This window comes from Callionymus lyra, chromosome 13 (genome assembly GCF_982586985.1).
Source record: "Callionymus lyra chromosome 13, fCalLyr1.hap1.1, whole genome shotgun sequence".
In the NCBI taxonomy this organism is placed as follows: Eukaryota; Metazoa; Chordata; class Actinopteri; order Syngnathiformes; family Callionymidae; genus Callionymus; species Callionymus lyra.
In genome coordinates this window covers 15888053-15911725 of record NC_141830.1, presented here as the reverse complement: position 1 = coordinate 15911725, position 23673 = coordinate 15888053, and the positions used below count along the sequence as shown (strand labels likewise).

At 37.7% G+C, this 23673-nt stretch overlaps 3 protein-coding genes across 6 annotated transcripts; all 3 read right to left on the bottom strand.

The window, feature by feature from the left end:
* Positions 1-2861: 2861 nt before the first annotated feature.
* On the bottom strand, positions 2862-9738 carry LOC148067532 (cholesterol 24-hydroxylase-like). The gene is made up of 15 exons (XM_087805038.1): positions 9224-9738; positions 8687-8764; positions 8527-8608; positions 8386-8459; positions 8240-8326; positions 6745-6883; positions 6378-6488; positions 6152-6314; positions 6017-6082; positions 4559-4631; positions 4264-4348; positions 4085-4195; positions 3898-3986; positions 3764-3830; positions 2862-3699 (listed from the first exon to the last, which is right to left on the bottom strand). Exons 1-15 carry the CDS (start codon positions 9370-9372, stop codon positions 3556-3558), a joined length of 1518 nt encoding a protein of 505 aa, XP_087661164.1. The 5' UTR covers positions 9373-9738; the 3' UTR covers positions 2862-3555.
* Positions 9739-9970: 232 nt separating this feature from the next.
* On the bottom strand, positions 9971-14707 carry LOC148067531 (cholesterol 24-hydroxylase-like). Its single transcript, XM_087805033.1, has 15 exons — positions 14424-14707; positions 14276-14353; positions 14121-14202; positions 13974-14047; positions 13826-13912; positions 13207-13345; positions 12829-12939; positions 12603-12765; positions 12467-12532; positions 12140-12212; positions 11355-11439; positions 11175-11285; positions 10965-11053; positions 10836-10902; positions 9971-10771 (listed from the first exon to the last, which is right to left on the bottom strand). The coding sequence occupies exons 1-15, from the start codon at positions 14690-14692 to the stop codon at positions 10622-10624; spliced, it is 1644 nt and encodes a 547-aa protein (XP_087661159.1). The 5' UTR covers positions 14693-14707; the 3' UTR covers positions 9971-10621.
* Positions 14708-15048: 341 nt separating this feature from the next.
* LOC148067530 (cholesterol 24-hydroxylase-like) lies at positions 15049-23372 on the bottom strand. Of its 4 annotated transcripts, none has more exons than XM_087805040.1 (17): positions 20128-20203; positions 19993-20058; positions 19213-19259; positions 19068-19146; positions 18807-18888; positions 18657-18730; positions 18480-18566; positions 17992-18130; positions 17816-17926; positions 17599-17761; positions 17471-17533; positions 17214-17286; positions 17070-17154; positions 16851-16976; positions 15749-15837; positions 15617-15683; positions 15087-15553 (listed from the first exon to the last, which is right to left on the bottom strand). In XM_087805040.1, the coding sequence occupies exons 3-17, from the start codon at positions 19241-19243 to the stop codon at positions 15404-15406; spliced, it is 1419 nt and encodes a 472-aa protein (XP_087661166.1). In that variant the 5' UTR covers positions 19244-19259; positions 19993-20058; positions 20128-20203; the 3' UTR covers positions 15087-15403. The 4 variants fall into 4 exon arrangements, with proteins under 4 accessions (XP_087661169.1, XP_087661166.1, XP_087661167.1 ...); XM_087805041.1 differs by having other exon boundaries at positions 15099-15553; positions 16866-16976; XM_087805043.1 differs by lacking the exons at positions 19993-20058; positions 20128-20203 and having other exon boundaries at positions 15049-15553; positions 16866-16976; positions 19068-19145; positions 19213-19445.
* Positions 23373-23673: the final 301 nt, after the last annotated feature.

Genomic DNA, 23673 nt, shown 5'->3' with positions numbered 1-23673 from the left:
ACAAAATTAAATTGATCAAAGAGAAAATCTCTCCCCCTTTGTTGGGAACCCCTACTGTCTCTGAGCCCATCTCCTTCTCTTGGTCCTCCTTCACTGCTGTATCTTTGGGTGATATTTCAGCACTAGTGAACAAGATGAAACCCTCCTCTTGCTCAGATGACGTCCTTCCTTGTAGGCTTTTTATCAAAGTATTTGATGTAATTGGCCCCTGGGTTACCAATATGGTGAACCTCTCCCTTTCCACAGGGGTTTTTCCCAATGCATTTAAACATGCCATTGTGGAGCCTCTGCTCAAAAAACCAGGCTTAGACCCAACTGACCTCAGTAATTTCAGGCCTATTTCTAAGCTCCCTTTCTTGTCCAAGATCTTGGAGAAGGTGGTGTCCGAGCAGCTGTCTTTGTTCTTGGATCAGAGCGACATCCATGAGAAGTTTCAGTCTGGCTTCCGTAAACATCACTCTACGGAGACAGCTTTATTGAAAGTGTCCAGTGACATCATGATGTCGGCTGACTCTGGTAAATTCACTGTTCTGGTTCTCTTGGATCTGTCGTCAGCCTTTGACACAGTTGATCACCAGATCCTGCTGAGAAGACTAAGGGATGAAGTGGGACTGTCTGGGTCTGTGTTAGAATGGTTCTCATCTTACCTTTCTGGGCGCAGTTTTAGTGTATCTGCCAATCAAATGAGGTCTGAATCGGCAGATCTGTTGTGTGGAGTCCCTCAAGGTTCTGTTCTGGGTCCTTTATTGTTTTTGCTGTACTTGATTCCCCTTGGTAAAATCATTCAGAGATTTCCAGATGTTTCTTATCACATTTTTGCTGATGACATCCAGCTCTACTGCTCTTTTGACCCAACTGAGCCCCAAAGGCTGAACAGCTTAGTCAACTGTTTGCTAGAAATCAAACAATGGCTGAGTGAAAACACTTTACAGCTTAATGTGTACAAAACTGAAACTCTGGTGATTGCTCCTGATGATACGATTCCAGGGTTGAGTCAGTACTTGGGTGACTTAGGTCAGTCTGTCAAACTGAGCCTGAGAAACCTGGGTGTTGTATTTGATAAAGACATGTCTCTTGTTCAACACTGTAGAAAACTGACCAGAAACTGTTTCCTTCAACTGAGAAAAATCTCTAAACTTAGGAAAATGCTGTCACAACATGATCTGGAGCTTGTAATCCATGCGTTTGTTTCTTCTCGTCTGGACTATTGTAACAGTTTGTTTTCATGTCTTAACAAGAAGGAGCTGTCTCGCCTGCAGTTGATTCAGAACTCTGCAGCGAGAATTCTGACCCGCTCTAGTAGAAGAACTCACATTTCTCCGGTCCTTAAAACTCTTCACTGGCTTCCAGTTTCTTTCAGGATCAACTTTAAAATTCTGGTTCTTACTTTCAGAGCTATTCATGGTCAGGCTCCTCCTTACATCACTGATCTGATCCAGCCTTACACCCCAGCTCGGGCTCTGAGGTCTGTGGATCAGAATCTACTTATGGTTCCACGCACACGGCTCAGGACCAGAGGAGAGAAATCTTTTCAGGCTGTTGCTCCTAAGCTTTGGAACAATCTTCCTCTCTCTTTGCGCTTGATGGAGTCTACTGACTCCTTTAAGAAACATCTTAAGACGTTTCTATTTGTGCAGGTTTTTCCTTGAATTTCTCGAACTCCTGTGTTGTTCTCGGTGTTGTCTTGATCTTTGAAGTATGTACTGTTTTGAGTATTGTTTTGATTGTTAAAGCGCTTTGTGACCCTGGTCTCGAAAAGCGCTATATAAATATATATTACTTACTTACTTACTTACATATGTTCCAGTATATTTTAGACTGTACATAACTTGCATGCCTCTGTGTTCCATTTCTTTGTAACATGTTCTGGAGTTGCTGAACCGTGAATTTCTCTAAGGAGATGAATAAAGTATCTATCTATCTATCTATCTATCTATCTATCTATCTATCTATCTATCTACACGGAAGGACATTGGACGAGCAAGAGGGTTTCATCTTGCTCACCAGTGCTGATGTATCAGCCAGAGTCACAATGAGGACCACAGGCTCAGTGACAGCATGGGTTACACACAAAAGGGGAGGGATTTTATCTTTGATCAACTTAATTTTGTCAGTGAAAAATCTCAACTAAGCATTGCTGTCAGCTTCACAGAAGACAGTGAAGATGATCGCCGACTTCAGGAAAGTCACAGCTCCACCACCCCTCATCCTGCCAGGTTCTTCCACCCCCTTCTCTATTGTGGACTCCTTCTTTTTTTTCCTGGGCACCAGCATCACCCAGCACCCAAACCATCAGCTCCCTCAACAAGGAGGCCCAGCAGAGGATATTTTTCCTGCGGCAGCTAAAGGAACACCGTCTGCCTTATAAGATCCTGGTGCAGTTTTACACATCCATCATCGTGTTCATCCTTACCTCATCCACCTCCTTGTGGTACGCCAGCCCCACCAACAGGGACAGGAACAGACTGCAGTGTATCATGCACGAAAGTGAGAAGGGAGTGAACTGTAAACCATCTCTTCAAGACATGTATGTCTCCAGGACCCAGCGACTTGCAGGTCGGATCACAGCCGACCTTTCTCATCATGGTTACAGACTTTCGACACCTCTCCCAGCGAACAGTTGACTCATGTTTCAGATTGGATTTCATGTTAAATAATAAAGAAAACTCTACCAACCCAAATTCCTTACTGGTGGTACACCGCGCTGATAATGGTATAAAAAAAAATAATTTCTGATAAATTCTGATTCCGATTAAGCTTTATCAGTATTAAGTAATACAAAAGAAATTGGTGAGAAAGAATTTTAAGTAAGGAAGAGACTTCTAAATAAAGTTTTCAGACGGGTGAAAGGGGGTCGGGGATTATTTCAACTTTAATAGCTGCTTTATTAAATGTTATAAAATGTACGTTGAACAAAATCAATACAAATATTCATTTACAAATATCAGTGAGGGTGAGAAGGTTGCTGGTTCGATTCCAGGTCAAGCCAACCTTTCTGTGTGGAGTTTGTATGTTCTCCCAGTGTTGCGTGGGTTTACTCCGGGCACTCCGGTTTCCTCCCACAGTCCAAAAGAGGTTGATTGAGAACGTTGGGAAATTGTCCTTAGGTATGATAGTGTGTGTGAATGGTTGTCTCTCTTTATGTGCCCTGTTGCAGACAGGGTGTCCCCTGCCTCGCACCCTATGATACTGGGATAGGCTCCAGTCTCCCCTTGACCCCAGTAAGGGATAAAGCGGTAGACAATGAATGAATGTTACATCAGTGATTCACAACCTGTGGGCCGCTATTGTAAGTGGGCCGCAAAATCGTTTTCAAAATGGCATAATTTTTTTGTGATTGTATAAAAATAAAAATACACATAATTATGTTTTAAGTTTAAAAGGATATTAATTTTCAAATATTATTTTCATTATATTGTTTTTCCTTCGAGTATTATACATGTGACAAGGAAATGAGAACGCATTATAATGCATAAATGGGGTCAGAAGTGGGCCAAAAAGGTTTTTGAGAATTAAAAGTGGGCCCTGAGTTGGAAAAGGCTGGGGACCACTGGGTTACATGATTCGATGTTTGACCGTGCACATGACTCCGCCCTTGGGCCTCAGTGTTCCAGTGTCCATGATGTCAAGACTCTGTCCTGGAGTCAGAGTGAAGTCAAACCTCTGCAGCAACTTGGCCATCACCACTTTAGCTTCCATCTGTCAAATGATGAGGGATCAACACAAATATACGGTTTTGATAGGACGTCTGTTGACGACTCACCTCCGCAAAACTCTTTCCTAAGCAGGAGCGCGGTCCCAGAGAAAAGGGGTAGTAGCAGTAATAAGGCCTTAAACACAAAAAGTGATTTTTTTTTTTTGTTAAACATCGTGAGTAGATGAAGATGTTTCACTTACTTTGGGGCGTCTGGGTGGAAGCGATCTGGATCAAACACAAGAGGATCCTTGAAGAACTTGTCCAGTCTGCCAGTCACATAAGAGCTGAACTGCATTTCAGAGAAAAGTGCAACTGAATGTTAAGTGAAATAGTCTTTGCAGGCTTAAGTGAAGTAAGAGAGGAAACAAATTAATTTAAAAAACATACGAAAATAGAGGCTCCTCCAGGAACACGAACACCCTTAATGTTGATATCTTCATGCATGTCTCTAATAGTAACCGGAGCAGGAGGGTAGATCCTTAAAACCTCCTTAAGCACCTGATGGTGGCGCCACAAGAATTGTAAGACATTTTAAACTGAATTAATCAGCTTTCATTTCCGTATACCTGCGAGAGGTAGACCAGGTGTCCAAGATCCTCATAACTAATCTCCTGCTTCATCCCGATGACGTCATCCACTTCTTTTCTCACTCTAGGGAAAGGACATTTTGGTTGAAACAGTAGATTCTGAAGACATTCAGTAGATATCTTTAGTTGTTACTCGGAATCTTCTAAACAAGCAACACATGAGACCAAAACCAGCCTCTAATGACATGTTAGAACCGCAGTTATGATGCGGACAATCAGCACACAATACATATAATTCATTATTCATTTATACTTTTAAATAAAAGAGTCTTACTTCTCCAGAATTTCAGGATGTCTTGCCAATTCCAAGACACAAAAAGCTAATTGGTTTGCCGTTGTTTCCTGTCCTGTGAGGGGGCGAAGAAGATTCTTACTGATAAAAAATATTTCATATGGCAAATTATATATTCATTTACTTTACAAAATACAATCTTGAACGTGTATACGTTGCCTATTTCTCATTGCCTTATCATTCCTGGCTCTCATCATATCATTAATTTTCAGCCAGCAGGTGGCAGTTGTGCAGCATAATGATGCTCTTAAAATGAAAACACACAAAAAGACCTCCAATGCCAAGCAAAGTATATTTCGACAAGTCCAATGATTCACAACGCCATGAGTGCCAAGTTACTGAGCTTTTCACTTGGTTGTTGTTGGGCCAGTTGTTGAAAATGTTTAATCTGGACCAACATGATTTGGATTTGGAAATCCCATTTCTGTGAACAGGTAATCCCGCTTAGATTTATGAAGTTTTAAAGCAACACTGGATTGGATCAACCTGAGTCAGAAACACCATTTCTAAAGTAATAAAATATACATAGCTTGCCTTTGTGGCCGCGGGGTCAAATGTAGCCCTTTTGATGTGCATATCAGGCCCCATGATGTTATTATAAGTAAGTAAGTAAGTAAGTAGTTTGTATTTACTGTAAATAGCGCTTTTCCAGACCAGGGTCACAAAGCGCTTAGACAATCAAAAAAATACTCAATAAGATATATACTTTAAAGGTCAAGATAATACTGAGAACAACACAGGAGTTCCAGAAAATCAAGGAAAAGCCTGAACAAATAAAAATGTTTGTTTTTTATCTTTAGTTTGTTTTGGACTCTATTGTACTCATCAGTAAGTTTCAGTTTGTCTCTATTAATTAAACCTTTGCATTAGAAAAGGTGTTTTAGCCCCGCCCACTGAAAACAGTTTTTCTTGAGATTGTTGTATAAACAAAGCGAGGCGCGATTACAGCTGGCTGGAGAAGAAGTGAAGCCATTATTTTATCGTAATGGACTTCACTCTCGTTCACCGAGATTTCAGACGGGGAAGAACTTTATAAAGTAATAACTTCAAAGGATGGTCATGATGAGGGACTTACTGCATCTTGGAGAGAAAGAATTGTGTAAAGTAACTTGCCCAACTCTAGACTTCAGTGTAGGTCAGAATATTTGGCATTTCAACCACTAGAGAGTTTGACCTGCTGCAATCAGATTGAGTATTGAGCAGTAGAGATGCGTTGATCGGGTTTCATGAAACTGTTAATGAGGTCACATTATAAATTCTACCCATTTTCTTTATACACTTTTGCTCTGAAACACTCATTTGAAAAAACTCATATCATATGTAAAACTGAGAGCACCACCTCCTGAACTGAAAGATTATTTTAAATTAAGAGCGTTTAAAACTAACTTCAAGCTGTTCTTTGTGTAAACATCAGGAATTTGCAACGTAATAAAAACTCACCAGCGATGAAGAACGTCACAAAATTATCCAACATCAACTCGTCATGTTCTTCAGCTGTGATTTCCTCTAAAAAAAAAGAAGATTCTGAGGTCAATAATCTGATTATTTTTCTTACAAACAGCTCAATATTCAGACCTTTTCCTGCAGACTTGATGATTTGAGTGAGAATGTCCTTCGGAACATCGTCACCGTTTTTCATGGCAGTTTTCCGATCATTGATCCACTTGGCGCCTGTTGTGCGCAGGAGTTGACATGCTTCTCTGACTTTATTAATAAAAGGCCTGTTCTTCAGTTTATACTGTAAATGAAACATGTATAGTCACCTTAAAAACATGAGCCTGAATAAACAGTTCAGTTTTACCTTGAAAAAAACATCTCTAATATTGAAAATCATCCCTTTTAAGACAGTTTCAATAGCTCCAGGGAAAGGCGACTGGTTTCTCTTGAGGTCTAGATCTACTCCAAATGCAGCCTGGTGGAGAGAAATTATAGTTTAGACATTAGATAAACAACTGGACCAGTGTGAGAGACAGCTGGTAAATCGTGACGGACAGATGAAGCTTCATGAAGCAGTGTTGAATTTGAAGAGCTCAGTAGTGCATCCATTTTAAAATTAATGTGTAGTTTCATCATTTTATCTGTTTAAAGAATTGAGCGGAGTCTAGTGGGCTCTGAAAATCATGACACTGCTTCATGAAGCTTCATCAAGGTATCATGACGATCAACACCTTAGCAATGACATCCAGGGTGACGTGGTTGAAAAGATGGAGCATGCCGGCCTCAGATTCACTATCAGCGACTTCATTGAGATCACTCGTCAGTTTCTCAGCTCGTTCATTGAAGGTGCCCATGAGTCCTCTCAGATACCTGGAAATTACTCCACCAGTTAATGACATCAGTCAGAGGAGGCAGGTGAGTCAGAGCCTCAAAAGATCCATCAAAAACTGGTTTGCAATTGGCGCGTGCTGGTATCTCTGCATGTCGCCAACATAATGTTTGCAGATAAGTTCTTTAGCCCTGATTTTCCGCAGTCTGGCTTATATATTAACCATTAAAGTTTAATGTTTGGAAGAGACACAGTTAAGACTACAAATAGTTTTGATTTCAATCTTATCAAAAAAGAGATTAGACTAAGAAAAATACAAAAGAATATTTAAAAAACAAATTTTGTCCTTAAATAAAATGTTCTTTGTTTTTCTTTTCATGCTTTTTGTTAAGCAAATTTGTATTAAATTGATTGAAGTATCAGAATTAAAAGCTCTTAAAAACCATTGAACAATTCACTATAGATCAAAATTGATATGGTGTTTTGTCTCTATACTCTCATTTACGTTGTACAAATTATAGAATTGAGACTGCCAAAACATGGAGGCGATCGCTAAAGGTGGACGTATAGGATAGATGTTTTTATTTGTCCAGCCTTTTCCTTGATTTTCTGGAACTCCTGTGTTGTTCTAAGTGTTAACTTGACCTTTAAAGTATATATTTTATTGAATATATTTTGATTGTTTAAGCGCTTTGTGACTCTGGTCTGGAAAAGCGCTATATAAATACAAATTTCCTACTTACTTACTTACTTTCACAGATTGATCCTGTGGCTACCCTGTAGATTCCAAAACAAAAGCACACCGGAAAATGGTTCCTGCGAGAAGACCCATCCCCATGCCAGCGAACACACTCAAAGAACTCTATCTAGTGGCTAAACTAATGAACTACAGTTATGAACATTAACTACGTGATTCGATAAAGACTTGCACATTCTGGTGAAAACAAAGTCACTAAAAAAAAACTGCTTCTCTATCACTTGTAGAGAATATCACTGTTCCATTTATGACTTAAGTACCCTGAATTGGTGCGTCAAAATAAGGAGTAGAAAAGTAGAAAAGCAGCACACTTTCACCCAATATGTTCGCTATTATTAATATGTGTTCTCTCTCCTGGCATCTGGCAGAAGGTTCCGCAGCATCCGTTGCAATATTTAATATATTATGTATTTATTCTATTTATAACATATTGCACTCTTTTTAACTTATTTATATTCATATTTATACTTTGTACATATACATTTACTCTGCTGTGTTATTTAACGGTTGCCAAGCAACGAAATTACTATAGATACACTATAGATGGTTCGAAAGACCGCCTAATATTTGTGTTACACAAACAAACAAATAAAAAACATGTGCTTTTAATGGAACATGTTAAGGGTCATAAATAACTCACAAGCTGCTAAATGCAGGGTCCATAATCCGTCGCTGTTTATACCAAGCATCATGATCTATTGCTGTTAGCATTCCGTTGCCGAGTAACCTTGAGGAAAAAATGCGTTAATGTCTAATATTTCATCATATGATATTCTTTAAGGTTACCTCACACCAAAGAGGTTGAAGAATTTGTCGTGCATTAGTTTTTCCTTCAGGTATTTCGGGTTCATCAAGATTTCCTGGAAGTAGAAATGTAGGTAAAAAAAATTGTTAAATTAATTTAGCACAATTTAAGAACACTCTTGCCTTGGTTGCCTCAGGACAGGTTGTAATAATGTACGTTGAATGCAAAAGATTGATTCTGTACACGGGTCCATAGGTCTTTGTCCTGGAAATATTTTTAAAAAAATCTCTCAAAACAAACGGAAGCATTTCAGAATTCACACTCAATATTATCAAGTATTACCATTGCAAAAGGACCTCATGTAGCAATCCTTCTTCATTCACAGTCTTCTGAACTGTTGGTGCATGTCCTAGGAGAAAGCTGAACAACAAAATAAGAATAGAATAATTTAAAAAAAAAATGCATATCTCACAGATTTGAACTTGGCTTGTTAATAGGATTGTATACGAATAATTGTGAAAATCTGTGAAAGAAGGAAATTAAAAAAAAAAACATACGAATTTAGTAACATCATAGGGAGATTTATTATAACTGATCAAATTTCGGTGTTAAGGAGTTAGAAAACACAAATCATAAGAAGTCACTAATTTTTCACTTTTAGTCTATTGGAGGACGGTCCCTTGAACGCCGTCTCCTCGTCTCACCCGCGGATTGATGCGGGTATTTTATCAGGACAAAACGACGGATTTGTTTTTGTTTAAAAGCGCTTTTTGTTAACACGTTGTCTAGAAAAGCTTCAGGTCTGTTATCAAACACGTTTCAAAAAATATTAAAGTCCAAAGATCAAAGCTTCCAAGTCAACTTTACCAAAGTTCTTACCTGTCTCTCGGGGGCCCAGGTATGTGGTCATACTTGGTGTGGATGTAGTGGAGGTACAGACAAAAACAAAGAAAAGTCAACAGCGCTAGGCCCAGAATAAACAGCAGAATGGAAGGAATCCAGTTTAAAAGAGCAGCAAAGAACGACATCTCGAGACTTCGACTCTCTTCTTCTGAAGGGTTAAGGGAAGCGATTGCGCAATCATGACACCACTTCCGCTAAACGTCTTTCTTTTTATTTTTTTTTGTTGAGAGTAAATAAGATAAGATAATAATTAGATAATACTAGAACAGAAAGGAAAACTACATTTAATATTTAAATTTTTTTTTTATAATAATCTAATAATTATAAAATATCACGTAAAGCTGCCTTCTCTTTGGTTATGAGGTCAGGTTTCTTTTTTTAAATCCATTTTGTGTTTTTATTTATAACATTTTTATGACATACTGTAAGACGTGAATTCAAAGAAAATATATTTTTATCTGTACGTAATTCATTAAAAATGTCCTCAATTTAATTTAAGAAATTATAGGCTACAGAATTGATCTCTAAATTTTTTTTTATTCTGTTTGGAATGTATATAAAGGTGAACTTAACTCAGAATAATACCATCTTTTATCCATGTGGTAAACTAGCAGTATCAGATTAATATTCCCTTCACTTTACAAATAAATATATATTTTTTTGTGTATATGTGTCACAGGTTTTTTCTTTAGCCTAACAGATACAACAGTAAACTCACACAAGTTTAATAATTAAAAAGATAATTTATTAGTCAACAGTGGCAATAAAACGTTGATTTATAACATTTCAACAAACAGTTTTGATCCTTGTAAATACACGTTTTACTTTAACCTACTTTGTTGGACCTCGGTCGGCACATAACAACCTCGCCTCCACACTGCTTATCTTCTTGGTACAGTATTATTAACAGGGAATTATCTAACAACTTTATGTTTTCTTAAATGATCCTGCTGTACATAATGTGTAAGTACCACTTCATGTTCTAGCTCTGTGTCTTTTAATTTTGACGAAGTGCAGAGATTTTATAAATAGTCTTTGATTCCTAATCGATGCGACTTCTTCACAATATATTCAACATAGATTGGGTAATTATTATATTTTCAAATGTATTTTTAATACTCTGTATAATTATTTCAGTAGCTACTGAGTCTTAGATTGACAGTATCTGGTTACAAGCCTTCTTAATTTAGCTTTATTAGCAGATTAAACACTTTGGAAGCAAATAATAGCTAATCCACAAAAGTTGGAATAAATAAACCTTGATCAATGAATTTCTTCTTTGCCTTATATCCTCAAATAATGTCTACCATGCAAAATCACATTTCTTCTTATTTTCACTCGTCCGCTTCTGAGCCACAACAACACATCTGTCGCTCAGTTACATGTTTTCCGATGTTTGACCGTGCACATGACTCCGCCCTTGGGCCTCAGTGTTCCAGTGTCCATGATGTCAAGACTCTGTCCTGGAGTCAGAGTGAAGTCAAACCTCTGCAGCAACTTGGCCATCACCACTTTAGCTTCCATCTGTCAAATGATGAGGGTTCAACACAAATATATGGCTTTGATAGGACGTCTGTTGACGACTCACCTCCGCAAAACCCCTTCCTAGGCAGGTGCGCGGTCCCAGAGAAAAGGGGTAGTAGCAGTAATAAGGCCTTAAACACAAACAGGGATTTTTTGTTTAAACATCGTGAGTAGATGAAGATGTTTCACTTACTTTGGGGCGTCTGGGTGGAAGCGATCTGGATCAAACACAAGCGGATCCTTGAAGAACTTGTCCAGTCTGCCAGTCACATAAGAGCTGAACTGCATTTCAGAGAAAAGTGCAACTGAATGTTTGAAATAGTTTTTCAGGAGTTCATGCAAAAGTTAATGTCTCTGGATGCGCTGCTTTGTGATCACAAGTCAACACGTGTCAAAAACATACTAAAATAGGGCCTCCTCCAGGAACACGAACACCGTTGATGATGATATCTTCATGCAGGTCTCGAGAAGTGCCTGGAGCAGTAGAATACATCCTCAAAACCTCCTTCAGCACCTGATGGTGGCGCCACAAGAATTGTAAGACAATTTAAACTGAATTCATCAGCTATGATCTTTCTTGTACCTGCGAGAGGTAGACCAGCTGTCCAAGATCATCATAACTAATTTCCCGCTTCATCCCGATGACGTCATCCACTTCTTTTCTCACTCTAGGGAACAGAAATGTTGGTTAAAAAACACTAGCGAAATATGTCAAATATGTCACAACATGATCTGGATCTTATAATCCATGCGTTTTTTGGCTTCTCGTTTAGATTTTGTAACATTTTATTTTTGTGTCTAAACAAAAAGGAGCTGTCTCACCTGCAGTTAATACAAAACTCTGCAGCGAGAATTCTGACCTGCTCTAGTAGAAGAACTCACATTTCCCTGATCCTTAAAACTCTTCACTGGCTGCCAGTTTCTCTCAGGATCAATTTTTAAATTCTGGTTCTTACTTTCAGATCTATTCATGGTCAGACTCCTCCTTACATCCCAGCTCGGGCTCTGAGGTCTGTGGATCAGAATCTACTGATGGTTCCTGAACATGCTTCCGGACCAGAGGAGAGAAATCCTTCCAGGCTGTTGCTCCTAAGCTTTGGAACGATCTTCCTCTCTCTCTGTGTTTGATGATCTATTGACTCCTTCAAGAAAAATCTTAAGACATTCTTATTTGTGCAGACGGAATAAAAGTAGGTTTTTAAAGAGGATTTAAAAAGCTCAATAGTCTGTGCCAAGCCAGAGCGCGTTCCAGAGCCCCAGAAGGGAGAGGGCTGTAGCTGAGGAGTAATCTCCTAGAACAACTGAAAAGCTATGATCACTTTGGTTGGACTGGGACCACAACAGAAGTTGAACATGAAAGAGTCTTACTTCTCCAGAATTTCAGGATGTCTTGCCAATTCCATGACACAAAAAGCTAATTGGTTTGCCGTTGTTTCCTGTCCTGTGAAAAAAAAAAGAGTTTAAACTTAGATAAGTAATGATAAAATATGAGAATAAATTCCTCTCTTTTACACAATCTATTTCAGCTTTTGGAGTTTCAAGCACTGAAATGTTGTCACTAATGTTGCTCATCACTTCTATTATTTCTTATTCTTTTTTTTTTCTGAGATGGATGACAAGATAAGGATGGACGTTTGAAAGATTGAAAGATGGTATGTTTAAAGGTCACGAATGTGCAACATAATGAAAACTCACCAGCGATGAAGAACGTCACAAAATTATCCAACATCAACTCGTCGTCCTCTTCAGTCGTGATTTCTTCTAAAATTAAAAAAAGATTCTGAGGTCAAAAATCTGATTCTTTTTCTTACAAACAGCTCAATCTTCAGACCTTTTCCTGCAGACTTGATGATTTGAGTGAGAATGTCCTTCGGAACATCGTCACCGTTTTTCATGGCAGTTTTCCGATCATTGATCCACTTGGCGCCTGTTGTGCGCAGGAGTCGACATGCTTCTCTGACTTTATTAACAAAAGGCCTGTTCTTCAGTTTATACTGTAAATGAAACATGTATAGTCACCTTAAAAACATGAGCCTGAATAAACAGTTCAGTTTTACCTCGAAAAAAACATCTCTAATATTGAAAATCATCCCTTTTAAGACAGTTTCAATAGCTGCAGGGAAAGGTGACTGGTTTCTCTTGAGGTCTAGATCTACTCCAAATGCAGCCTGATGGAGAGAAATTATAGTTTAGACATTAGATAAACAACTGGACCAGTGTGAGAGACAGCTGGTAAATCGTGATGGACTGATGAAGCTTCATGAAGCAGTGTTGAATTTGAAGAGCTCAGTAGTGCCTCCATTTCAAAATGAATGTGTAGTTCCATCATTATATCTGTTCAAACATACAGGAGAGAGGGGCATCTAGTGGGCTCTGAAAATAATGAAACTGCTTCATGAAGCTTCATCAAGGTGTCATGACGATCAATAAAACACCTTAGCAATGACATCCAGGGTGACGTGGTTGAGTAGATGGAGCATGCTGGTCTCAGATTCACTATCAGCAACTTCATTGAGATCACTCGTCAGTTTCTCAGCTCGTTCATTGAAGGTGCCCATGAGTCCTCTCAGATACCTGGAAATGACTTCACCAGTTACATTTTATTTGAATATGTTACTTGTTATACATAGATGGATCAGTTCGATGTCCTTATTTAATGTCCCCCCCAATATTTATTGTTTTTGCATTTACTTAGTTAACTATTTAATTAGACACCATTTTTTTTTTTTATCATTTAAAGAATCATAGATGCTGTTAAAAGACAGTTTTCTGAACCTAGAAACAGAGGGTTTGTTTTCTTTTTTCGAATGCTATTCCTGTTTTAGTTTTAAACATGCTGATCTAGATTAATTTAAAACTTTAATACAAGTTAAATCCAACATTCTAATGAAATATTTTATTATTACAGAGAGGACCGTCAAATAACTAAAAGTAAAAATGTTCTCTAGATCACCAACAATAAACTGTAGATGGTTCAAAGGTTAACCTTACACACAAACATAAAACAATAAAAATGTTGCTTTCAGAGCATTTTCAGAAACATGAATAACTCACAAGCTGCTAAATGCAGGATCCATAATCCTCCGCTGCTTGTACCAAAGCTCATGGTCTCTCACTGATACCAGTCCGTCGCCAAAGAATCTTGACCAAAAAAAAAGTGTTAATGTCTTGTATTAGGTCATACAATCTTCTTTAACGTTACCTCACACCAAAAAGGTTGAAAATTTTGTCGTGCAATGATTTTTCCTTGAGGTACTTTGGGTTCATTAGGATTTCCTGCAGGTAAACAACATTAAGTTGCATTGCATGCGTAATGCATTCAGCACAGTCTAAGTACATTTTAGTTTACCTTGGTAGCTTCAGGACAGGTCGTCAAAATGAATGTTCTATGCAGGACATTCAGTCTGAGGACAGGTCCATAGGTCTCCGTCCTGGAAAAGAAGATTCAATAATGTTCATTTATCTTGAAGTGAAATAGTTAAATGCGTTAAAATCAATTATTACCATTTTACAAAAAGGTCATGAACAATTCCCCCCTCGGTCATCTTCTGCCGAAAGATAATTGCATGGCCTAGCAAGAAGCTGTAAAAGAAATAAGAGTGTGTCTGTAACTATATATAATCCAAGGCAGCAGCTGCTCAGCGTTTCTCACCTGTGTCTCGGTGGTCCAGGTATGTGATCGTACTTGGTGTGAGTGTAGTGGACGAGCAGACAAAAACAAAGAAATGCAAGCAGGGCTAGAGCCAAAACAAACACTAGAATATAAGGAATGCAGTTCAAAAAAGCTGCAAAAAACGTCATTTTGAGACGTTTAATGACCTGAACTAAACCTTCTTCTGAAATCCTCGGTGAAGGGATTGCGCAATCACGACTCCACTTCCGCGCAACGTTGCATTTTTTTTTTTTTTTTACATATTTCATTGTTCTGCAATAATGTTAACTCGTACAGTGTAGATGAATCTGTAAACGTTAAAAATGATTATGATCAAATAAATTAAACGATCGTTTAGTTTTCCTTCGCGTGACGTCACGACGACCCATCACACACTTCATGTCGGTTATCTAACAGCAAAGACAGATAAGACTTTTTTTTTTAACTCTGTTCATGATTAAAGAAAAGCTTTGTGTTTGTTTATAATATAATATAATATAATATAATACAATATAATATAAAATTATATAAAATGATATAATATAATATTACAGTCATCTCATAATGACCACTACTATGTAGAAGAACACTTTGACTAGTGTTTTGAAAAATTTGCACGTTAGCTTTTTACACAAAGACAATCTTATTAGGTTCTGTCTGTATTAAAGAAAAAATAGGAACAGTGGGTCCAATGCTGGTGGATGGAAACTAACACAAATAACTTGAAGCATTAAGACAACGAGTATATTTTATTGACCGTTAACAACCAAGCGGTATATATTCGTTAGTATTCAAGCAAGTTTGAAATGCAATATGAAATAATTAAGGGTATATTCCGCACCGGACCTTGTCAAAATGGTGACGTCATCCCTACCAGAACCACTGCGGCTCAGACTGCTAAGCTTGAAAAATAGTTAGTGTATATAGTGAAGAATGTGGTGGATTTATGGTTTAATTGATTTTTCATTGTTAATTTCGGGTTAAATTTTTCCATATCTGTGTTTAATTTGACACATGACTCCGCTCTTTGGTTTGAGGGTTGACGTGTCTTGGATGTCTAAAGTTTGTCCAGGGGTCAAAGTAAAGTCAAATCTCTGCAGCAGCTTGGCCATTACCACTTTAACCTCGATCTGGAAAGACAACACACATTTATCAGTAGCTTTGTATTGAATTGACTGGTGGATTTTACACACCTGAGAAAAGTTCTGACCCAAACAGGCGCGTGGTCCGAGGCCAAAGGGATAGTAACAATAATAAGGCCTGATAAAACAAAACAAATATTTGATATGTTGCAGGTACATGTTTACAGTGCAAAAATGTTCTACTTGGGGGCGTCCGGGTGGAATCGATCCGGGTCAAATATGAGCGGATCCTTGAAGAACCTGTCCAGTCTTCCAGCAACATAGGAATCCATCTACATTTTTGGAGAAGCAGGGTTAAGAAGCAAGACGAATGACGTCTAGTTCTACATTATGGAGCTCCACTATTGGTTACTCCCAGTAAGTGATGTGAGGTTCATGGTAGGTGAGGCAATGTTAACTAGAGTCATATATTTAAATATATAAATGTGTATGTATATATGCGCTTGTTCAATTGGCTACTTGTTATTTCATATCTAACCAGCTTTACTCACGCACACATGTTGGATATGCATTAAAAGTACATTATGATAAGAAAAAACTAAATGAATGTTTGTCCAACAGCCGTTAACCCAACTGAGTTTCAGATCCCAGGCAGGACATTATTATTATTATTTTCCTTCTAAAGTTTGTAAACATTTGTTACCTTGTTTGTTACTTAAAACATATTATTGTAATATATCGAAAAGTTCAAAGAATGTGTTTTCTTTTCTAATATAGATATAAATACAGTTTTCTTTTTGTCATTTTGTTTGTAGTGGTTGGGTAGTTTGTTTGTTTTTCTTAGATTAAGATAAGGTAATCTGTCCTAACTGAGATGAGCTAGGTTTCAAAGCAAGGCAACTGGACTGAGTAGAGTTTTGGGAAACAATTCACCTCTTACCCAAGAGGATTTTTCAGTTCCAAGGAGCGGGTCTGATTAGCCAGTAAACAGTATACCTTGCTAAGCAGAGAACAATTATGAGGAGTTGGGATCAATGTGTGGGTTGTAGAAATCAGGTCGGTAGGCCTAGAGAGGGACTTTGGTTCTTGGATTAAATGGAAAAAGACTTAAAAATGACTCTGTCCAGTTGCCTCACTTTGGAGCCCATTGGAAAACCATGGCCCTGATGAATGAGAAGCTACACGGGACAACTAGGAAATGGTGGGTCCCAAAGCCAAACCTGTTGAACTACAGCATTGCACAAGCTTCCGATTTAACAGTCATTCCTGACACTGTCTGTCACATTGAGCAGAGAATACTGGTTGTTTCACTTTACTGCACATTGATAGAGGGTGAACGACTTACTATGCAAATGCTTACTATGCAAATGAATCCTCCAGGTATGTGAATCCCATTGATAACAAAATCATCGTTTACTTCCCGTATTGTGGCCGGTGCAGTCGGGTAAAGCCTTAGAACCTCCTTTAGTACCTGAACATGACAAAACGAGTAAAGTACCTCAATTATTTCATAATAAATGATGGTAAAACGTTGTGGTTTTAAATATCAACATCCATTAAGTACCTGAGAAAGGTAAACTAACTTTCCCAGATCATCATAAGATACTTCGCATTTTGACCCAATGACATCATCCACCTCTTTCTGTGCTCTGGAAAATGGGAAAGGACACTTTAAAAGAGTTATGGATGACTGACAGACTAATTATACCTCTGTAGAATTTCAGGATGTTGTCCCAGTTCCATGATGCAGAAACCCATAAGGTTGGTTGTTGTTTCTTGTCCTGTAACATGACAAAACCTACAGTATATCTTTTGTGTATATTTTGGGTTTATTTTCAGGTCACAGAGACAAACAACGACTCACACACTTTGGAGTGCTATGTGTTTTTTGACTGTGGTTTTTGGAATAGAAAGATATTTTAAATTTCCAAATCTATAAATCAACTACAAAAACACAAAACTCACCCGCAATGAAAAACGTAACAAAAATGTCCACCAGCAACTCTTCATGTTCTTTGGTTGTGTTTTCTTTTTTAAGGACAAAGAAGATTTCAGTTGTGGTGCATTTTACAAAGCATCCATTGGCATTGAACCTTGGCCTTCAATCTCGAGGATTTTCGTCAGTATATCATTTGGAACGTCGTCGCCTCTTCGCATGGCAGCCTTTCTCTCTTGAATACACTTGGCTCCAGTCACACGCAGCAGATGACAAGAATCTTGTACTTTCTTAATAAATGGTCTCTTCTCGGGTCTGAACTAAAAGAGTTAGAGTTAGTTAAAAGAGTGATCCATGCAAAGATGTGGCCGTACCCGAATGAAAGCATCTCTTATGTTGTATACCATCCCTTTAAGACAGGTGGCGACAGCGTCAGGGAAAGGCGAGTCACCCTTCATGGGGTCTAACTCCATGCCGAATGCAACCTTAAAATAAATGAGGGTTTGATTCCCTTGCTCTGAGCCAGTGTGAGCAAACTTTATCACATTACCTTGGCAATGACATCAAGTGTGACACAGTTAATGAGACGTAGCATGCTGACTTCACATTGGCTCTCGGCCGCTTTGCTGAGTTTACTCATCAGTTTCTCTGCTCCATCGTTGAAGGTGCCAATCAGTCCTTTTAGATACCTGTATTTGTAGTTGGAAAATCAAGATGAATATAATCTCTTTCAGTTACGAAGTATCTAAAGTTATTTATATTGAATATATTTCTTGCCCCTTTAGATGAAGTGTGTGCCTTTTCCATGACTTTTGTTTTAAGCTCCCTTTGGGAACTGCTTTAATTTTTTCCATTTAATAGACTTGTTTCTTATCTCACTGGAAAAAAAGTAACTTATTCTTCTTCCTGGCAGATCAATTGAATTGTGTAGCTCGAGTTGAGAGCATTTAGCAATTCTGAGGCTCAAAATTGAGAGAAAAGACAATTCAAAAACATATCTACACATGTTTTTTTTTTCTTTTTGAATGAAAAACTCACAGGCTGCTGAAGGCAGGATCCAAAACGCGTCTTTGTTTGTACCACTTCTCATTGTCCCGTGCTGTTACCAGGCCATTACCCACAAACCTAGATGCGAATATAGCAAATAATTTGAAATTCTCGAAGTCACGTACTTGGTCGCTGTGTCCGTGTACAAAATAATTAAAGATGACCTACCTTTCACCGAATAAATCAAACAAACACTTGTAAAGAAACTTGGTTTTGGGGTGTTTTAGAGACATTAGGATTTCCTGTCATGAAAATCGAAAACAACGTGATAAAAAGGTTTACAAGGATAATAGACATTTCTTTGTAAGAGTTGCCTACCTTTGTTGCTTCAGGGCAAGAAGTGCATATCAATACGTAATGTAAAGCGTGTACTTTATACACAGGTCCATATGTCTTAGCCCTGAAAAGTATAGCACACATATTACAAATGGAGTTTGACAATATTTTGTAGCTCTGAAGTTCCATTTTTTACAGACTCTATAGGTCAGCTAAGACCTCATATATTGTAGACAGCAGTCTCGATGCTGAGCACTTCTGGTCCTAGAATCGGCCCTGATTCATGCTATAAATTAAACTTACCATTGCAACAACGTGTCGTGCAGAACTCCCCCACTATTCAGAACTCTTGTAATCATCTGGGCATGTCCAAAAAAAGAAGCTGTGACGATACAAAATGATTCGTTGTGGTCGTTACATTTGAGCGAAGATGCACTTCAAAACTCACCTTTCTCTCGGGGGTCCAGGTATGTGGTCATACTTCATGTAGATGTACTGGAGGTACACGCAGTAGCACAGGAAAGCAAGGAAAAGGCCACAAAAGAGGAACACAAGAATGTTAAAGCTCCAAGTAAAAACGAGATTGAAAACGGACATGTTGAGGAAAGTGTTTCTCATGTGTGATGAGTGTCTGTGAGAGACAGGTGAAGCAGAGTCAGATAACATGAAATAGATATCCAATATTTGCCCAACGATCTCTGTGCATGACTTATTTTGTTCATTTTTATAGTCAAATCCTTGGATTTGTATAGTTGCTGTTCAAATACAGGTGCGGAAACATGGGTGGTGCGACAATCCCACGCCTCACTTCTGATTGTGCAAACCATCACAAACAAAGTTAAGTTATGAAAATGCTGCTGTTTGCCGCCAATATAATGTTTGCAGATACTTTTATATGCTCCAATTTTGAAGAGCCTAGCCAACATCTTCAACCATTTAAGTTGCACGTTTGTCAGTGTATTTAGTTCTGTATTGCTCTAGTATTGAGCAGTAGAGATGCGTTGATCGGGTTTCATGAAACTGTTAATGAGGTCACATTATAAATTCTACCCATTTTCTTTATACACTTTTGCTCTGAAACACTCATTTGAAAAAACTCATATCATATGTAAAACTGAGAGCACCACCTCCTGAACTGAAAGATTATTTTAAATTAAGAGCGTTTAAAACTAACTTCAAGCTGTTCTTTGTGTAAACATCAGGAATTTGCAACGTAATAAAAACTCACCAGCGATGAAGAACGTCACAAAATTATCCAACATCAACTCGTCATGTTCTTCAGCTGTGATTTCCTCTAAAAAAAAAGAAGATTCTGAGGTCAATAATCTGATTATTTTTCTTACAAACAGCTCAATATTCAGACCTTTTCCTGCAGACTTGATGATTTGAGTGAGAATGTCCTTCGGAACATCGTCACCGTTTTTCATGGCAGTTTTCCGATCATTGATCCACTTGGCGCCTGTTGTGCGCAGGAGTTGACATGCTTCTCTGACTTTATTAATAAAAGGCCTGTTCTTCAGTTTATACTGTAAATGAAACATGTATAGTCACCTTAAAAACATGAGCCTGAATAAACAGTTCAGTTTTACCTTGAAAAAAACATCTCTAATATTGAAAATCATCCCTTTTAAGACAGTTTCAATAGCTCCAGGGAAAGGCGACTGGTTTCTCTTGAGTTCTAGATCTACTCCAAATGCAGCCTGGTGGAGAGAAATTATAGTTTAGACATTAGATAAACAACTGGACCAGTGTGAGAGACAGCTGGTAAATCGTGACGGACAGATGAAGCTTCATGAAGCAGTGTTGAATTTGAAGAGCTCAGTAGTGCATCCATTTTAAAATTAATGTGTAGTTTCATCATTTTATCTGTTCAAAGAATTGAGCGGAGTCTAGTGGGCTCTGAAAATCATGACACTGCTTCATGAAGCTTCATCAAGGTATCATGACGATCAACACCTTAGCAATGACATCCAGGGTGACGTGGTTGAAAAGATGGAGCATGCCGGCCTCAGATTCACTATCAGCGACTTCATTGAGATCACTCGTCAGTTTCTCAGCTCGTTCATTGAAGGTGCCCATGAGTCCTCTCAGATACCTGGAAATTACTCCACCAGTTAATGACATCAGTCAGAGGAGGCAGGTGAGTCAGAGCCTCAAAAGATCCATCAAAAACTGGTTTGCAATTGGCGCGTGCTGGTATCTCTGCATGTCGCCAACATAATGTTTGCAGATAAGTTCTTTAGCCCTGATTTTCCGCAGTCTGGCTTATATATTAACCATTAAAGTTTAATGTTTGGAAGAGACACAGTTAAGACTACAAATAGTTTTGATTTCAATCTTATCAAAAAAGAGATTAGACTAAGAAAAATACAAAAGAATATTTAAAAAACAAATTTTGTCCTTAAATAAAATGTTCTTTGTTTTTCTTTTCATGCTTTTTGTTAAGCAAATTTGTATTAAATTGATTGAAGTATCAGAATTAAAAGCTCTTAAAAACCATTGAACAATTCACTATAGATCAAAATTGATATGGTGTTTTGTCTCTATACTCTCATTTACGTTGTACAAATTATAGAATTGAGACTGCCAAAACATGGAGGCGATCGCTAAAGGTGGACGTATAGGATAGATGTTTTTATTTGTCCAGCCTTTTCCTTGATTTTCTGGAACTCCTGTGTTGTTCTAAGTGTTAACTTGACCTTTAAAGTATATATTTTATTGAATATATTTTGATTGTTTAAGCGCTTTGTGACTCTGGTCTGGAAAAGCGCTATATAAATACAAATTTCCTACTTACTTACTTACTTTCACAGATTGATCCTGTGGCTACCCTGTAGATTCCAAAACAAAAGCACACCGGAAAATGGTTCCTGCGAGAAGACCCATCCCCATGCCAGCGAACACACTCAAAGAACTCTATCTAGTGGCTAAACTAATGAACTACAGTTATGAACATTAACTACGTGATTCGATAAAGACTTGCACATTCTGGTGAAAACAAAGTCACTAAAAAAAAACTGCTTCTCTATCACTTGTAGAGAATATCACTGTTCCATTTATGACTTAAGTACCCTGAATTGGTGCGTCAAAATAAGGAGTAGAAAAGCAGCACACTTTCACCCAATATGTTCGCTATTATTAATATGTGTTCTCTCTCCTGGCATCTGGCAGAAGGTTCCGCAGCATCCGTTGCAATATTTAATATATTATGTATTTATTCTATTTATAACATATTGCACTCTTTTTAACTTATTTATATTCATATTTATACTTTGTACATATACATTTACTCTGCTGTGTTATTTAACGGTTGCCAAGCAACGAAATTACTATAGATACACTATAGATGGTTCGAAAGACCGCCTAATATTTGTGTTACACAAACAAACAAATAAAAAACATGTGCTTTTAATGGAACATGTTAAGGGTCATAAATAACTCACAAGCTGCTAAATGCAGGGTCCATAATCCGTCGCTGTTTATACCAAGCATCATGATCTATTGCTGTTAGCATTCCGTTGCCGAGTAACCTTGAGGAAAAAATGCGTTAATGTCTAATATTTCATCATATGATATTCTTTAAGGTTACCTCACACCAAAGAGGTTGAAGAATTTGTCGTGCATTAGTTTTTCCTTCAGGTATTTCGGGTTCATCAAGATTTCCTGGAAGTAGAAATGTAGGTAAAAAAAATTGTTAAATTAATTTAGCACAATTTAAGAACACTCTTGCCTTGGTTGCCTCAGGACAGGTTGTAATAATGTACGTTGAATGCAAAAGATTGATTCTGTACACGGGTCCATAGGTCTTTGTCCTGGAAATATTTTTTAAAAAATCTCTCAAAACAAACGGAAGCATTTCAGAATTCACACTCAATATTATCAAGTATTACCATTGCAAAAGGACCTCATGTAGCAATCCTTCTTCATTCACAGTCTTCTGAACTGTTGGTGCATGTCCTAGGAGAAAGCTGAACAACAAAATAAGAATAGAATAATTTAAAAAAAAAATGCATATCTCACAGATTTGAACTTGGCTTGTTAATAGGATTGTATACGAATAATTGTGAAAATCTGTGAAAGAAGGAAATTAAAAAAAAAAACATACGAATTTAGTAACATCATAGGGAGATTTATTATAACTGATCAAATTTCGGTGTTAAGGAGTTAGAAAACACAAATCATAAGAAGTCACTAATTTTTCACTTTTAGTCTATTGGAGGACGGTCCCTTGAACGCCGTCTCCTCGTCTCACCCGCGGATTGATGCGGGTATTTTATCAGGACAAAACGACGGATTTGTTTTTGTTTAAAAGCGCTTTTTGTTAACACGTTGTCTAGAAAAGCTTCAGGTCTGTTATCAAACACGTTTCAAAAAATATTAAAGTCCAAAGATCAAAGCTTCCAAGTCAACTTTACCAAAGTTCTTACCTGTCTCTCGGGGGCCCAGGTATGTGGTCATACTTGGTGTGGATGTAGTGGAGGTACAGACAAAAACAAAGAAAAGTCAACAGCGCTAGGCCCAGAATAAACAGCAGAATGGAAGGAATCCAGTTTAAAAGAGCAGCAAAGAACGACATCTCGAGACTTCGACTCTCTTCTTCTGAAGGGTTAAGGGAAGCGATTGCGCAATCATGACACCACTTCCGCTAAACGTCTTTCTTTTTATTTTTTTTTGTTGAGAGTAAATAAGATAAGATAATAATTAGATAATACTAGAACAGAAAGGAAAACTACATTTAATATTTAATTTTTTTTTTTATAATAATCTAATAATTATAAAATATCACGTAAAGCTGCCTTCTCTTTGGTTATGAGGTCAGGTTTCTTTTTTTAAATCCATTTTGTGTTTTTATTTATAACATTTTTATGACATACTGTAAGACGTGAATTCAAAGAAAATATATTTTTAT